The sequence below is a fragment of the Accipiter gentilis genome, chromosome 1 (genome assembly GCF_929443795.1).
Source record: "Accipiter gentilis chromosome 1, bAccGen1.1, whole genome shotgun sequence".
NCBI lineage: Eukaryota > Metazoa > Chordata > Aves > Accipitriformes > Accipitridae > Astur > Astur gentilis.
In genome coordinates, this window is record NC_064880.1 from 6,019,681 (window position 1) to 6,035,592 (window position 15,912).

General features: G+C 43.9%; 1 protein-coding gene and 1 long non-coding RNA gene across 4 annotated transcripts; one reads left to right on the forward strand and one right to left on the reverse strand.

Annotated features, from left to right (window-relative positions):
• Positions 1-315: 315 nt before the first annotated feature.
• Positions 316-8,562, reverse strand: LOC126042893 (uncharacterized). Its single transcript, XR_007507305.1, has 3 exons — positions 8,325-8,562; positions 3,304-3,396; positions 316-2,837 (listed from the first exon to the last, which is right to left on the reverse strand). It is a non-coding gene; the product is annotated as an uncharacterized LOC126042893 (long non-coding RNA).
• A 177-nt stretch (positions 8,563-8,739) lies between these two features.
• On the forward strand, positions 8,740-14,974 carry TARDBP (TAR DNA binding protein). Of its 3 annotated transcripts, XR_007506890.1 has the most exons (7): positions 8,741-9,039; positions 9,503-9,755; positions 10,522-10,685; positions 11,669-11,809; positions 12,493-12,663; positions 13,051-13,638; positions 14,130-14,974. XR_007506890.1 is itself a non-coding variant. In XM_049807322.1 (6 exons), exons 2-6 carry the CDS (start codon positions 9,518-9,520, stop codon positions 13,579-13,581), a joined length of 1,245 nt encoding a protein of 414 aa, XP_049663279.1. In that variant the 5' UTR covers positions 8,740-8,984; positions 9,503-9,517; the 3' UTR covers positions 13,582-13,680. The 3 variants fall into 3 exon arrangements, 2 of the variants coding, with proteins under 2 accessions (XP_049663279.1, XP_049663266.1); XM_049807322.1 differs by lacking the exon at positions 14,130-14,974 and having other exon boundaries at positions 8,740-8,984; positions 13,051-13,680; XM_049807309.1 differs by lacking the exon at positions 14,130-14,974 and having other exon boundaries at positions 13,051-13,680.
• Positions 14,975-15,912: the final 938 nt, after the last annotated feature.

The window sequence follows — 15,912 nt, forward strand, 5'->3', positions numbered from 1 at the left end:
GGTAATGCCAGCACAGTAAATAACTCAGTTATTAACATATTCTAAACTTAGATCAAGCAAAACCAGTATTCACAAATACTGAGACAATTCCTGGAAGAGAAGAGAGATTACTGAAAGGTTTGAGTAAGTGCTATGAATGGGTGATTGCCAGGCTGGAAAGCAAGCTTCCAAAAGCATGAAGACTTTGTCCCAGAAGCTGCCTTGCATTCCTTGATTAGGATCAGCTTCAAGAAAAGCCTTACCATGGGTGCTGGCAGAGTCAGACATGAAAAGAGCAAGCTCTACCTAATGCTAAATCTTCCAGCTGCAGCTTTGACAGTAGGAATTGCCCTGCAAGTCTGTACTCCAGAAACTCACAGCACAGAGTTACACAAATGGTAAAGCAGCAGGAAGTCTGATATACAGCAACTCAAATACATTAGACTAACTGGCTGAAAAAATAACCTTGCATTATTTGTAGCAGCTTATTGAGCAAGGTAAGTTTTGATCCAAATATTCCTGAACATGGAAGAAATGAATAACTAGATGACACAGAGTTTGCTTCTATGTTCTTCTCCACTCCTAAAAATAGACATGGCAAATATGAAGTAGAAATCTGCATTTTGCTTTATTGTTGGAAAAGGGAAGAAGGAAGAATATCTAAAGCACCTCTTCACTAGAAAAGAGCAGTTCCAAAACCTGGGATCTTGCCACTGCCTCTGGACTTTCCTAACCCAACCTCTTGTGTTGCAGAATCCCTAACTCCTCCAGACTCCCCTAGCTGCATCTCAGCAGTCCCCTCCAGGTGTCAGCCTTGCACTTCGCATGAGATTTTCTTCCCTCAACCACATCTGGAGTCAAGTGCCGGGTTCAGCGGAGATTCCTGACAAGAGATCATCAGAGATCTTAAAATATTAAATGCATTCCCTAATTTCATTTCAGGAAAAATGCTGAAATTTCACAGCCCCACCAGGCCTCCCTCAAAATTGTAAAACCGATGCCGTTGTGTAAGGGAGGGGATCTAAATGGGCCCATTAGCTTTCTACAGTATCTGCCAAGAGAACTGTGAACATCTGCCAGCCCAGAAACAGTTCAGGAGCCAAGACTTTCACTTAAGTTTTCTTTTTTTAGGATGTAATTGACATGACTGTCCTTTCTTTGGCCTTAATTCTTAACTACTTCCCAAGATACTAAAAGCTTCTGCTCTCCTCTGCACTTTTGCACATAAATCAGAACTACACTGAGATTTTTCTCAATTGGATCTCATCGTGGTAGAGCCACTGGAAGCTAGAATGAAGGCAAGCACATGCAGGCCCACCACATCATCTAACCCTGCCCTGGTTTCAGGGTTAAGATTGTTGGCAGTGCTGTTGTTTGGTTTAGGACTAGCACTGTGGGAAAGACAGCAAACAGAGATAAATGGGCATTGTCAGACACACTGTAGCTATCGGATTGGACAGATAGCCTGGATGTCAGAAGTAAGACTCCCCTTAGGATGTTGCTGTAGTTTATGATATTGCTCAGAATTGCTACAAATCTTTAGGCATGTCAAATTTGGGAGGTTTTCTTAAAAGTACATGCATGAGCAATAATGCATGAAATTGTGAAAACAGTGAAATCCTTTGACAGAGTGGGAAGGGAGTTGTGTCAAGACTCAGATTATGTGGTGTGGGTGGGGGAAGTTTGCAAAAATACAACGTTTGGTTCAGACTTAACTGTCTTTCAATTTCATGACTAGAAATTAGAGTCTCAGCAGGGTCTGTTGACCTAGTAGGTTTTGAGATGACATCCATGGATGAGAAACTGGGCTGCGTTCAGTAGTGTAGGCCACTGAAGAGCTATTGGGTAACAGTTTTCAGTAACTACCGAGCAGGGAAGGCTTCAAGTATAGGCTATTGATGAGTCCAAAGGTCTGTATCCCATTAACTGTCATAAGACAACCAGCAAACATGATAATGAATGCAGTTTTCCACACGGTCTTTCAAAAAGTCTTCAGTGTTTCAAGATTTTTATAGCTGTTGGGAGAAAGTCTGTCATGAAAGCACAATTCTGGGTGTCAGGTGTCACTAGTGTTTTCACCATGGACTTTCAGAATGACCTTGGGGAACCTGACCTACCCTAATACCTCAGTTTTCCAAACAGTCGCCTACAACATTAACTGGCCAGAGTTGGATTAATTGCATTATAAATATAAGGGCATAAAAAGACATGAAAAAATTCAGAAAGAGAAAGATAGAAGTCTATCACCTCTGGCAGTTTCAACTGCACAAAAAGTCCATTTGGTCACATCTGGTTGATCAGTAGCTCTCGCCACTCTCATCAAGAATTACTTTCTGTTCTCTGAGCATTAGTTCTCCTCTCTCCGTGGCTGTCAACTATTTCTCATGTAAAGGTCTTGCTCCTCTTTCAAAATTACCTGTATTAAGGCAAATTATATGTTCTCTTCCTTTCCTTGTTGAAAGTCATTTACATGAAGAATCACAGAACTGAGATTATAGATACTGGGGGAGGGAATGCAGAAATATAGCTAAGAGTGGAAATTTGGGTGGGCCTCAATTTATGGTGGACAGCCAAAGAACAAATGTCTGATGTCATAGTAAATCATTTATATTGCAAATGATTTAAAATAATGAAAACCCATATGCATTAAATTTTGCCCTGTACATCCATTTGACATATTTTAAGTAGACAAAAGATAGATTTTACATAAATCTTCAGTAAATGTACTTCAAAAAAATATCACCAGGCAGTAAAACCTAACCATTTTGAAAACAGTCTTTGTCTTATACTTGAGCTCCTGCTTCAGTGTGCATTGTTCAAAAACAGCAAAAAACCTACCCCAGACTGTCTGCCCACTCCTGGAAAGAAAAGAAAAAAACAAAGATGGAAAACTAGACAAAACAGCTTTTGAACAGATCCTGCCAAAGTTATCCTTCACACTGTCCTAAGTCTTACAGGGATAGTTGCTACATCTTGCCCAAGCCACCTGTGGCTTTGCCTTTGAAGGAGTCTATTCCCAACCTCCAGTGTAAATACTAATGTTTGTGTTCAATATTTAGGATCTGTCACACACAGACACTTGCAATTTTATACACTTGAAGCTAGATCTCTAGCACAGTTCCCAGTCTGTGAATTTTGTCCTTTGGTTTATGACAATCTGTGGTGATGGAAGTCCATGCTCTTCTACGCTGGGAGTTACTACACGATCTAGCAAAAAAAGTCTCTGAATCCCAGCTCCAGTACACTGTAAGAGGCAACAAATTCCTTTGGAAGATGCCTGGCACATCTTCACCAGGAACTTAGCTCTGGGAACTGACTAGATACCTCTGAGAATCACAGGCAGAAATTCTTCCCAGGCTCTGCTGTGGATGGTCCAGAAAGGCAAGGGAGGTGACTGGCAGATGGTTTGATGTGACTCTGCCAAACAAAACAGAATGAAGATAATTTTGCATTCTCTGTGTACAAGATGCAAACATTTGACAGTTCCCACAGGTACCAATCAAACAAGAGTTGGAGATGTCAGATACTACGCACTGTTGCGCTTTGAACCCTGGTTCACAGCTCAGAAACAAAGGTAGTAGTCAGCACCCAACTGCCAGCAGTAGCTGTGGAGCTCAGAGGGGCCTTTCGTCACCATTGTTATGTTTCCAATTACTACAAAACATTTTTAGTTCCTAACAGAGCTCCCACCCAGGCTGATCCTTATGCATGATGGGGCTGGGTTTGTTGAGTAGCAGCCAGGAGACCACCACACCTGGATGGCTGACTCCAGCTGTTTCAAAGACATGCAATCTAATCAGCATCACTCTCAGATAAGTTAATTGCCTATTCTGATTGGTTTTGTCCCACTAACACTCAACATGTGTCTGGTGGTAAAACAAGTAGCGGCAGCAACTCTTTGTAGTGTGTCAATCAGGGAAATATGGACAAAGGTTTTTTTTCAAAACAGCTGCTAAGGCTGAAGGCACCTAGACTGATGGGCACTGAGTCCTTCTGGGTCTTTAGAAGAGCCAAGCATGTAAAAAAGCTGACTTTGATTGTGTTTGCTGAGAGATTAAAAACACATCACCTGTTCGTAAGGACATGAACCAAAAGGAACATGGAAACTCTGCCCCTTTAAGAAACAGGACTAAGCCATCTCAGGTGGATTAAAAATGAGGTAATTGAAATTATGGCTTTATAGGATCATAGGAAAATTGCTTGAAATATTTCAGGCACTATAATGAAGTTTTAGATGCTGTTTCAACTAAGGGGATTAGGAGGAGTATTATTATGAGAACCATGGACTAAGTGATTGTTCCAGGTATTTTACATGGGTAGAAGCCGCTTATTTTCTTTAAGGGAACCTTTTCTCTAGCAGTTGTTTCTAGACTGCTAGGTATCAGTAAATTTTTATGTTAGTAACTTCCTTGTGTATGGAAAGCTGTATTTATGGTAGGTATTTCTGGGGAGGGGAAAGAAGTAATTCTTGTAAATGCCCCTGTGATTGTGGTAAAAGCCCCTTCAAAGAAAAAAGGGAAAAAGTAAGTATGTAAAACACTACTTTTATTGTGCGTGAATGGATTTTCAGTTGTAGCTAGGAAAAAAGAAATACTACTGGTATTGTTCTTCCAGGGAACAGTGCCTCCTTTTCTACGATATAGCATCTGCTTAATTAGAGGCTCAAATGGCTTTAAATTACAAAGAGAAATAAATAAACTGAAAGGTGTTCTGGTCCTTCAGGCAACTGCATTCGAGGTGGGCTTTATTTAGTGCATGTGGTCGAGAAGATTGTGCTTAGGTATGAAAGAGTAGGGTAAGGCTGATCAAAAGGATGCAGACTACTTAAGGGCACAGTCCTAGGGATACAGTGATAATGTGGTGGGTTTGGGGTTTTTTTTTTCCTTGCTAAATGTGTTTAGAATGAGAAGCAACACAGAGAATCTAATGTTTCTATTTGGTCAGGCTTTTCTGCAGAGAATGCTTGTTTCATGTCCAGAGCAGGGAAACTGTTCGTCTTCCTTACGCTCAGAATAAAGCAGGAGAAACTTGATGTTGAAAAAAGAGAGTTCCACCGAGTAAGGGTGAGAAGTAGGATTTATTAATTATTGGCAAAATCAGGCCAGATTCTGACTATACCGACATGGCAACGTTCATTAAATCCTCCTGCTTTTTACTGCTCTATGATCAGAAATAGGCCAATGCACTCCATGTTTTTGAGTACTCACAGTTGTGTGGTGTGTTTTTTTTATCATGAGGTTATATTTAGATGCCCATTGATGTTGTTTTTCATCCCAAGTGCTTTTGGGAGGGTGAACAGCTGATCATTACACTGAGTTTGCTTGTACCCATGAGCACACTTAACCTAGAGCAGCAAATAGTTATTGTATTGCATTTTGTTTTGTGCCTGTGGGCACACTTAAGTCAATATACATGATGGCTAGTACCACGGTATTGCATTTGTCTACACCCATGGGCACTCCGAATTGCCAGTGTGAGGGAATTGGTGAATTAACTAGCTGTATGCCCACTGGTGCAGTTACTTCAAGAGCAATACTACTGTTAATTGCTTAACTTAAATTTAATCATAATGCAAAATAACAGAAGGAAAGCACTGCAAGAATCCCAGTTCTTACAGAAAATGGATAGTAACATTTGTTCAGTTCTAAGCCTGTTTGTTGCCAAAACTGAGGAACAAGCTCTTGAGGCAGAAGTCTCTGTTGTGAATAATTGCCCTTCTTTCCCTGTCTGTTTTATAGCCAGCAAGCTGCATCAAGCTCATTGCTCTCCCAAAGCTTTTACCTGCATGAAATCTAGTTGAGGGTTGATGCTTACTCTGCTCATTAGTGAAATTACCACCAGATGCTTTGTTAGATAGAGGTCACTCTGGCTGAATGCTGTAACAACCTCTTCAAATAGCGTGATTGCTAAACTACAGCTTTGACTCAAAATGGTGCAGTAGGTAATGTTGACACACTGCAATTGCTGCTCAGTCCTCGCAGCATGTTCAAACAACACTGACTACCTCAGTGCTGACTTGGCAACACCAGAACTGGATTTGGGATGTATATTGTGGATTACTAGAAAATGTAGGGATTTCAGGAGAACGCCTACATGGAGCATTAGCTTATCTTGTTAGCCTGCGTCTAGTCAGGTCCTCTCAGAACTCTGTTGAAAAATGGTAATTAAATGATAAGGCTGAGTCTAAAGTTACATGGGCATAGATGAGCTAGGTTTCAGTGGTGCTGGGAGCCAATTTTTGCAACTGAAGAAATCTTAAGTGGGAGTCTTAAATACCGGAAGACATTAATGCAAGGGACTGGATTAGCCTTTCCTAGCAGTAGGGTGATCTTTCCTTATTAATAAGACTTACTTGTACTTCTTTTTAGGAGACTGGTGCAATGAAGGTCAAACTAAATGGGCACTGTGAACATGCCCCACGTGTGGACTGAAGGAGTGTCACAGAGGAACAGATGAGGAGAAAGGAATGGGAATAAGGTAGTAGAATTATTTTCCTTATAATAGCGTGGTACAGTCCATTGGTTAAGTCACAGAGCTGAGCTGGTTAGAGGAAGCTCTGCAGAGCACTTCTTTTCTCTATGATGATGGCAGGCAGGACTTTACAGCTCTGCTAATGACAACCCTGTGTGGCTTCCTGTTCATATACATCTTGTAATGAAAACTGATTGTGTTACAGATGTCTCTGATGTGACTTGCAACTGCTGTGACTGTGATTGATGGACTAGATATGCTTATTATTAAAGTATCAGAATAAAATAACTTGGAGATGCAGAATAGCAATTATCCAGATATAAAATGATTGATTAAAACTGTAGAACAGTTACTAATTTATAGCTTTACAGTACTATCACTGCAAAGTAAAAAAACCTGGAGTGTTTCTCTAGAGGGTTGTGCTACTGAAAGCAGATGATTAACCTTATAAAAGGAACCAGACCAGGTGGAAAATACCATGTTCCTGCCACCGTTGATTTTCCTCCTCTGCTTGGTTCTTTTGTACAGGGACCTGCGTAAGCTACATAAGCAAGGAAGGCTTGGCATGGTAGCCTAGCTAGCAGTACTTCCTGTGACTGCAGCTTAGAAAAACATATGCTGATGGGGTCCTCTGCACATCTTTTTTTTTTTTTTTTTTTTTTTTTTTTAAGTCAGAAAAGTGGCAGCAAGAACATGAGTGTCCCCTAGCTGTAGTGGCTTTGGAGTTCAGAAGTTTATAATACTGCATAATGAGATATAACCATTAAGTCTTTCCATTAAATAAGGGGAGATTGGGTCTAGAGAGGATTAAGCCATGTTACAGCAAACATTTACTAGGTATTAAAGGACAGGGCTAGAACTACTAGCTTTTTTAACTTCTAGCAATCCTACAAAATCATTTTATACAAGGTCAGAGCAGGGCAGTTAATGGGGGAGAGAGGTAAAAAAAAAAACCCTAAACATCTGGAATAATTAATGAAGACACGAGTTCTGAGTGATGAACCAGTTGTTGGGGAAGGGGGGGGAGGGTGTCAGACTAAGACATTAAATATGATATACAGAACTGAGCTGCCATGAAACTGTCTGCATTAGTCAGCCTGGTTCATCTAGTTCTTCACAAGATCCCCAAGGAATGCCTGCAGGAGATCTACAGATGCAGGCATGTTGGATCAACCCTTCCTATGAAGCGCAGAATGATGCTATTCAAGTGGCAACATGCCTCAGCTGGTATTGCTTGTTCATGTCTTTTGGCAAGAGGGTTTGCCTCCTACGCTACTGTTGCAGATAACCTTAAATGCAGGCACTTGAGGCTGGCACTCAGATACTGCAGCGATTGCCATGCTCGGCATTTCTAACATCACTGTGTTCTGTGAAAAAAGGGTCTTAAAAGCGCATACGGTGTCTCCTCTCGGTACACCCAGGATCATTCACGACAGGTGTTTCCCGAGTGATGGAGACCCCATAAACTGCATCGTTCGTTAGGGCCTGTTAGAAAGAGCGTGGGGATTTTGGTGGTTGCCTTCTTTTTAACCTTAAGTCTTTTTTTGGCTACAAACTAAGTGCACTCGTTCTTGTCTTTCTGGTAGCGGACATGGGAGGGAAGGAGGGATCGCCGCCCTTTGATAAGACTTTTTTTTTTTTTTTTTTTTTTTTTTTACACACCGGGCAGTCTCGGTTTCCCGCACGCTCCTCTTTCTCCGCACATCCCTCATCAGACCTTTCCCCGGGGAGCCGTCCCGGGAGGCGCTGGGCTCCGACGGGGGGGGCTCCCTCCCGCCACGGCGGGACCTGACCGACCTCCGTCCGTTACCCACGCGGGCGGCGGGAGCCGCCGGTAACGGCTGTGGGGTCCCCTTACAAACTACCGCGTTTACCTTGAGCGACGGCCGCTACCGGGAAAGCGGGTCCTTACACCGCCTGCGGCTTTGCGCGCCGCCGTTCCCAACGCCGGGCTGGCGCTGCCGCCACCCGCCTCAGTGGGGGCCGGCCCGGGCCGCAGTGCGGCTTCGGGGCTCCGCCGTTATCGCCATCATTTACCGGGAACTGCCGTCCCCCCACCCCCGGCCCGGAGTTACGGGGGAGCTCGGATAGGACCGTCCGTGTCCGGTGGGGGGGGGGGGGGGAAGAAACCCCGCCCCCCTCCCGGGGGAGGCCCCCGCCCGCCCAGAGCACCGGAGCCGCCCCGCCACCGCCCCTTCCCAGCAGCTCCCGCGCTCGCAGCGCGCTTCGCGCAGCCGCGGGCGGGGCCGCACCACCGGCCCTGCCGCTGGTGGGGGGGAGCAGGGCAAGGAGTGGTCCCTTCGCCGGCTGCTGCCGCCGCCGCCCCCAGCCCAGGGATACGGACTGCGGCTCCGCTGGGCGTGGGCGACGCGTCGCCGGAGCGCGGTCGGGGATCACGGCGTTCCCCGCAGCCGGACGCCCTCCGCGGCAACCTCTCCCCGCTGCTGGGAATGGTTCGCCCCGCGGCCCGGCCCGGCCTCTGAGGAGGGCCGCGGCCGCCATTTTGTGCGGCGCCAGCGGAGGGCAGCGGGCAGGTGCGCGGTGGAGGCGGTGAGGGTCTCCGGGAGACGCCGCTCCCTTCCCCGGCCGGTGAGCGCGGCGCGGCGGGCGCGCTTGGGGCCCTACTCGGGGCCCTACTCAGGCCGGGGCCGCCGGCGGTGCTGGGCGCGGGACCGCGCCGCGCCCGGAGGTCGCAGGCTTGGGCGGGCCGTGGCAGGCGGTGGGGCCGAGGGGGGTTGTGCCCTCCAGCCCGTCACTAGTCCCGGCCTCGCAGGGGGAGGCTGCGGCGGCCCTGGGAAATGCCTCCGTGCGTCGGGGAGCCGTCGCTGTCAGTCCCTCCGCAGGCTCCGGAACGGGCCGAGGTGTTGGTCCGTATGTCCGTCGGTACGGCGGGGTCCGGGGCTTTAACGTCAGTGACTAACACATTTTGGTGTACTCTGTTGTGTAATAAATACAGATGGGTTTATGCCTTAAGGCTAGAAAGATGAAGACCAAGTCAAGGGAAACAAGGTGATTGCTTACGCCTGCTTTCCCCCCCTCTGCTATACTTCAGTAACTTCCAGCAAAGATGTCGGAGTATATCCGGGTGACAGAGGACGAGAACGATGAGCCCATCGAGATCCCCTCGGAGGACGACGGCACCGTGCTGCTGTCCACAGTGACCGCCCAGTTCCCCGGGGCGTGCGGGCTGCGCTACAGGAACCCAGTGTCGCAGTGCATGAGGGGGGTCCGGCTGGTGGAAGGCATTCTGCACGCACCGGAAGCTGGATGGGGAAACCTGGTCTATGTTGTTAATTATCCCAAAGGTTTGTCTTCATTCCATTGGCTTTTTTTGTACAAGCCTGTGTTTTCAGTGAAGAGCTCCGTGTGAGTTACTCCTAATTTAACATGGCAACAGTATTACTGTTGAACCCTATGATTTACCGAAGTTCAGTGATTTTATTCGTGTATCTGTCCTGCAGAGTAGCTTTGACCCCACTGAGTTTTCAGATCTGCAGTAAGACTTTTAACTCTCTACCCATATAAGCACTTTAATGACACAGTCTTGTGTTATTCTTGGGGGGTTGACAGCCTTATATAGGCCTTTGAAGACTGTGGTGTAATGGGATCTCTGTGCACCCAGATGCTTCTCAAGTCATGGTTTGATCTGAGGTACCATTTGAAAATGCTCAGGAAAAGAGGAGCCTGACTGCCCTGCCCCTCCTCTCCCCCCCAAAAAAGGGAGGAAGGAAGTAAATTGCTAACGAAATATTCTTGTTAAAAATTCCCATCTTCTCTACATCCTTATAGGGCTGTGAATGTTACTGGATAATACTCTAGTAAACTAACGCAGAACTAAGTCAAATTGCATTCTGGAGGAGGACTTCAGTGTAGACTGTTCTTTTTTCTCTCCTTATATTTGTAGGCAGTTGGATACATGTTACAATAATGAGGTCCCGGCAGCTGGCAGGTGTCTTTTGTAGTCTGTACTTTTTCTCATCATAGTCTATGATTTTATACCATGCAGTTCATAATCAGTGGAAACAATTCCTAGAGGTGAGGATGATGTCTAATGTACTTCTTTATATTCAGATAATAAGAGAAAAATGGATGAAACAGATGCATCATCAGCTGTGAAAGTGAAACGAGCAGTACAGAAGACTTCGGATTTAATAGTCTTGGGTCTTCCCTGGAAAACCACTGAACAAGACTTAAAGGAATATTTCAGTACATTTGGAGAAGTTTTGATGGTGCAGGTAAAAGCCTTTTGCAGCTCAAGCAAGGAGGGACATTCGGTAGAAATCAGTCTTCTGACAAAGCCAGTAAAAACAAACAGAGCAGTATCAACTCAGAGAAGATCTGAAGCTGTGTGTCGCTTCCTAGGTTGCATTTTGTTTGTTCCATGAGCTTTATAGCTGCAGGCTTGTGTGGGTACAGATGGTCGGGAATATTTAGGAGTGGTAATTCATGCAGATCAGCTTAATGGGTACAGTGTTTTTAAGAGCTTTTTAATTTATATTACTGTTACTAATTATTGTAGCTGAATGTGCTTATATATTTGTGTATGTTTAAGAAATTAGAGATTGCTGTGATGGGAGCATTTATAAGACTGATAAACTCTCAAACAGAACTTTACTGAATTCATTCAGCAACAGCAGGCTTCATACTAGCGGTTACTTCTATATTGTCACTGCCTACACCAGACTGTTAGTCTGTAACGCATGTATCCTGCCTCAGCACGGACCTGGTGCTGCTTGGTTAGTATGGATGCTGGGGACCCTGATGGCCTTAGTTGCTGAGATGGCCTGGCCAGGCGTGCGGGCTCTTTGACAGCAGAAGTCGGATGACAAACCTGCTTTGGTTTTCTTCTGTCTTCATGCGTAACGTTTTTGTCCTCCCAGAAGGGGGATCTCACCTGCTCCCAATATGCTTGTCGTGTTCTTTATCTCTCATTACTTCCGTGCCTCCTGTATGCAGCTATGTGTGTTTGCCCCTTTGGTGGTCACATTGCTTATACAGTTTGTCTGGCTATGCTATCACAGTATTATTACAGAATACTTGTATCCCATTTTTGGTTATGCTTGGGCTTAAGGCAAGCTTAATGATTTTAATCTGTCAGTGTCACAAGTCCCTGCTTTGACTATATAATAGTATGGTAATTTTTGTAAGAAAAGGTAGGCATATACAGTAGATAATCAAAACTTTTAAAAAGTCTGTGGTTGTTTTTTTTTTGTCTTAGGTTAAGAAGGATATTAAAACTGGCCACTCAAAAGGTTTTGGTTTTGTTCGGTTTACGGATTATGAAACCCAGGTGAAAGTAATGTCTCAGCGGCACATGATAGATGGAAGATGGTGTGACTGTAAACTTCCTAATTCTAAGGTACTTCTGTATTTATTGCTAGTTTTATTTTTAGCACACGCCCAAATTGCACTTCTTTAGCAACTGTGTTAGCTGAGCAGATGAACAGATTAATAATCTGCTCGTGGATGTGGCTTTTCAGTCTATGAATGGACAGGACAAGCGAGAGCAAGGAAGGAAAATAGGGAGGAGGTGGGTGAGCAGGAAGTGATCAAGAAGTGTTGGGAAAACAGCTAGTTACATGGGGGAATTAAGGACACATGGAAATCTGAAAATAATGTGTTTTAATGTCCAGGCAGTACCTGCTTAACTTGTCTGCTGCATGAATAAATGGAGAATAAAGCAGGTGGAATAACTAACCTAGGGAAGATCAGAATGGATCTTTGTTTGAATGCAAACCTGAAGCTTCTGTCTGTTTATTTCCTGTGTGTATATACGCAGTTATTACCAAAAAAAAAAAAGCATCCTTCTGCAGTGACTTTGTCACTGTTCTGTGTATTGCTCCCATCTTCATTTTCTTGTGACTGTTCTCCATCTGTACCAAGGTGCAGGCATGTTCTCTGAACAGAACTTAACTTTCTTGATCTTCAGTCTGCAGAACAGCCTAGTTTAAAAGCAGCCTTTATCATAATGTAACTAGGTTCTCAAGGATAGCTGTGATTATTTTTTTTTTTTTCCCCTCCTTCCTCTTCAATTTTCTCCAGCAAAGTCCTGATGAACCTTTGCGTAGTAGAAAAGTGTTTGTTGGGCGCTGCACTGAGGACATGACGGCAGATGAACTCCGACAGTTCTTTGCCCAGTACGGAGAAGTGGTAGATGTCTTCATTCCTAAACCCTTCCGAGCTTTTGCTTTTGTTACATTTGCAGATGATCAGGTACATCTTAAAATATTTTAACTTCCTATTTAGACAGCCTACATTTCAGTAGCTTGATAAAGCATTATTTCTGGAGCTACACATGGAATGCTTACTTGTCCACTGTCTTGAGAATTCCAGTGGTATTAGCTTGATTTGATTTATCAAAATGTCTAAGGTTGCACTTTTCAGATGCTGTTGTACAGACGGGTTTTTGTACTGCAGTTAGTGTAGTAGTGAATGCGAAGATAAAACACTTCAAATTGGATTAAGTATATGCATATGCTTCCTTTGCAGGTTAAATATCTGCTCAGAATCATGTGGGATGTTTTTGTCTTGTGCTACTAAGATTTTAAAAAAAAAAAAAAAAGTCTAACAGACATTTAATCAGTCCCTTATTTCTTATAGGTTGCCCAATCTCTTTGTGGAGAGGACTTGATCATTAAAGGAATCAGCGTACATATATCCAATGCTGAACCTAAGCACAATAGCAATAGACAGTTAGAGAGAGGTGGAAGATTTGGTGGTAATCCAGGAGGCTTTGGGAATCAAGGGGGGTTTGGCAACAGCAGGGGAGGCGGGGGAGGACTGGGTAACAACCAGGGCAGTAACATGGGTGGAGGTATGAACTTCGGAGCCTTTAGCATCAACCCTGCCATGATGGCAGCAGCACAGGCAGCCCTGCAGAGCAGCTGGGGAATGATGGGCATGCTGGCTAGTCAGCAGAACCAGTCGGGGCCGTCGGGAAACAACCAGCCTCAAGGCAACATGCAGCGGGAGCAGAACCAGGGCTTTAGTTCAGGAAATAACTCTTACGGCGGTTCCAACTCGGGGGCAGCGATAGGCTGGGGCTCGGCCTCGAATGCGGGCTCCAGCAGTGGGTTTAACGGAGGCTTTGGTTCAAGCATGGATTCCAAATCGTCAGGCTGGGGAATGTAGACGCAGTGGGCTCTGATACTGACTCTATGGTGGGAAATCAAATTTTTCTAACTCATGGTAAGTATACTGTAAATTACATATATACTAAAATTTTCCAAATCAGTTTGTTCAGTGTGCAGTATATTCAGCAGTATTTTTGACATTTTTCTTTTTTAAAAAAAAGAAAAAAAAAAAGAAAAAGAAAAGAAAGGTAAAAGGAGTTTTGTAAGTTTTGTTACATACCTTGTTGGAATACTGAATGTTTGGAAGCGGACTGCTGTTTGCCCGATAGGTGAACTAACACTACAATCGATAGGAAAGGTTTCTCCTGTAATACTTTATCCCTTGTTTCCTGGCTACCTGAATTCTTTGCATGTTCAAAATGGAAACCATTGGTCAGAAACAGCATTCTCTCCCTCTTGTTTTTAATTTGATCCCACCATAAGACTCTCCAAGTGCCCCCGTTGGAGAACAGTGTCGTTTTTGTTTTGTTTGTGTTCTGTTTTTTTTTAACACTGTCTCCCCTCCATACTAAAGTACAATATGAAGGCTTCATTTAATCTCCGCAGTTCATCTCATTTCAAATGTGTATGGAAGAAGCACTTCATTGAAAGCAGTGCTGTAAATATTCTGCCTTAGGAATACTTCTGTCTACATGCTTTCTCATCCAAGAATACTTCATCACACCGCACATGCTGCGTCTTAGACGGTGGGTGTTCCATTTTTATCCGCTACTCTTTATTTCATGGAGTCGTATCAACGCTATGAACGCAAGGCTGTGAGATGGAACCAGAAGGCTGTTTGAACTTTTGAAACCTTGTGTGGGATTGATGGTGGTGCCGAGGCATGAGAGGGCTGGTATGTGCGAGATAAAGGAGAGAGCGCATGCAGAGACCTGGTGGTGCATTATGGGATTTTATTTTACTTGGCGAGATGTCTCTCAATCCTGTGGCTTTGGTGAGAGAGTGTGCGGAGAGCAATGATAGCAAATAAAGTACGAGTGTTTATTGCATTCAAAGGACATCCATATGTGGAAGACTTTAAGTGGGTTTTATACCTAGTTAATCAATTAGTTGAATGTGTTATGTGAAATGAATATTTGTATTTTTTTTCCCTTATGTCAACTGCTGTGAATGCTGTATGGTGTGTGTTTTTTTTTCTGTTAATGATCTGTAAGTGTGGTAATGTGAATTGAAGATGATGGGGTTTGTGATGAGAACATTGAGCTTGTGGTGTGCTTTGCAGTAGCTCTTGCGGCAGAGATCACTAGCGAGCTCAGTGTGCCTCTTCAGGGTGGAAGTTCCACTGTCTGTAAGATATCCATAAGAATGCTGTTTGCTGCAGTTTCGTGTTTGGATGCTTTTTATAAGATTTGTCACTGTAGGAAATTCTTAAATAAAACTGATTTAAGTAATATGTGTCTTTGTTTTGCAGCCCTGAATGCAAAGAATTCATAGCAATTAATTTTACCCTTTTGAGATGAACTTCTGTAAAGCTTTTTTGCAGTAATTCAGTTTGTTTCAGATAAGCATGCTCTAAAAGTTGACAAGTCAAACGAAGCCACCGCTCATCATGTATCGATACCTGACACCCAACTTTAATCCACTGTATTTTTGCACTGTTCAGTGATACGTATAGATCTTAAATCCAGTTCCCACACGTTTGGGTGTCCGCACCTAGAATGGTAAGCAGTTCCCTCCAGATTGCATCTGTACCAAGGAACGTTACTTAATTATTCTTTTAGGAGTTGGGAGTTCCTCATCAGAAGTGGGTTGGGGGAGACAAACACTTACTGTCAAGATGTGTTGCTGTCCACAGCATCTCCTTTGGGGATGTATGTTTTTAACTTGTTTTCAGACCAGTCCACTCACGGGAAGTAGGGTTCTGCAACACCTTCAGCCCAGAAGAAAGCTGTAAACTCATGTTTAAAACTAGGCACGGGAAAGACTTTCCAGCTGAACAAAGCATTAGTAAATGTCCACAGACTCTGATAGAAGTCTTAATCTGAAAAACTAAATTTATTACAGGTGCAGAAGGGTCAACTAAGGGGCAGCTTCTTAACAAAGAGCAGGATGTTTCAGTAGAAACTGGTGGAAGATTATTTCCACTGGCAGTAGGAACTTGAGGCATTGTTTAATCTACTTGTGCTTGAAAGCCACTGAAGCTTGATCTGTATTTTTTATACACCATACTACTGTGCTGTAGCTATCAACATTCTGAATATGGATATTTACACCGTTTTTAACCTATTTAACTTTTCAAGCTATATCTTTGTTACTGCGTATTATTTTGAGGCTTGTGAATAGGAAGACCATCTAAATGGTGGACAAAGCTGCACTACTGTTAGTTTTC

Coding starts and splice junctions, on each gene's coding strand:
- TARDBP (XM_049807322.1), top strand. CDS start 9,518: ATGTCGGAGTATATCCGGGTGACAGAGGACGAGAACGATGAGCCCATC. Junction 9,756..10,521: donor TGTTGTTAATTATCCCAAAG/GTTTGTCTTCAT, acceptor CTTTATATTCAG/ATAATAAGAGAAAAATGGAT. Junction 11,810..12,492: donor GTAAACTTCCTAATTCTAAG/GTACTTCTGTAT, acceptor AATTTTCTCCAG/CAAAGTCCTGATGAACCTTT.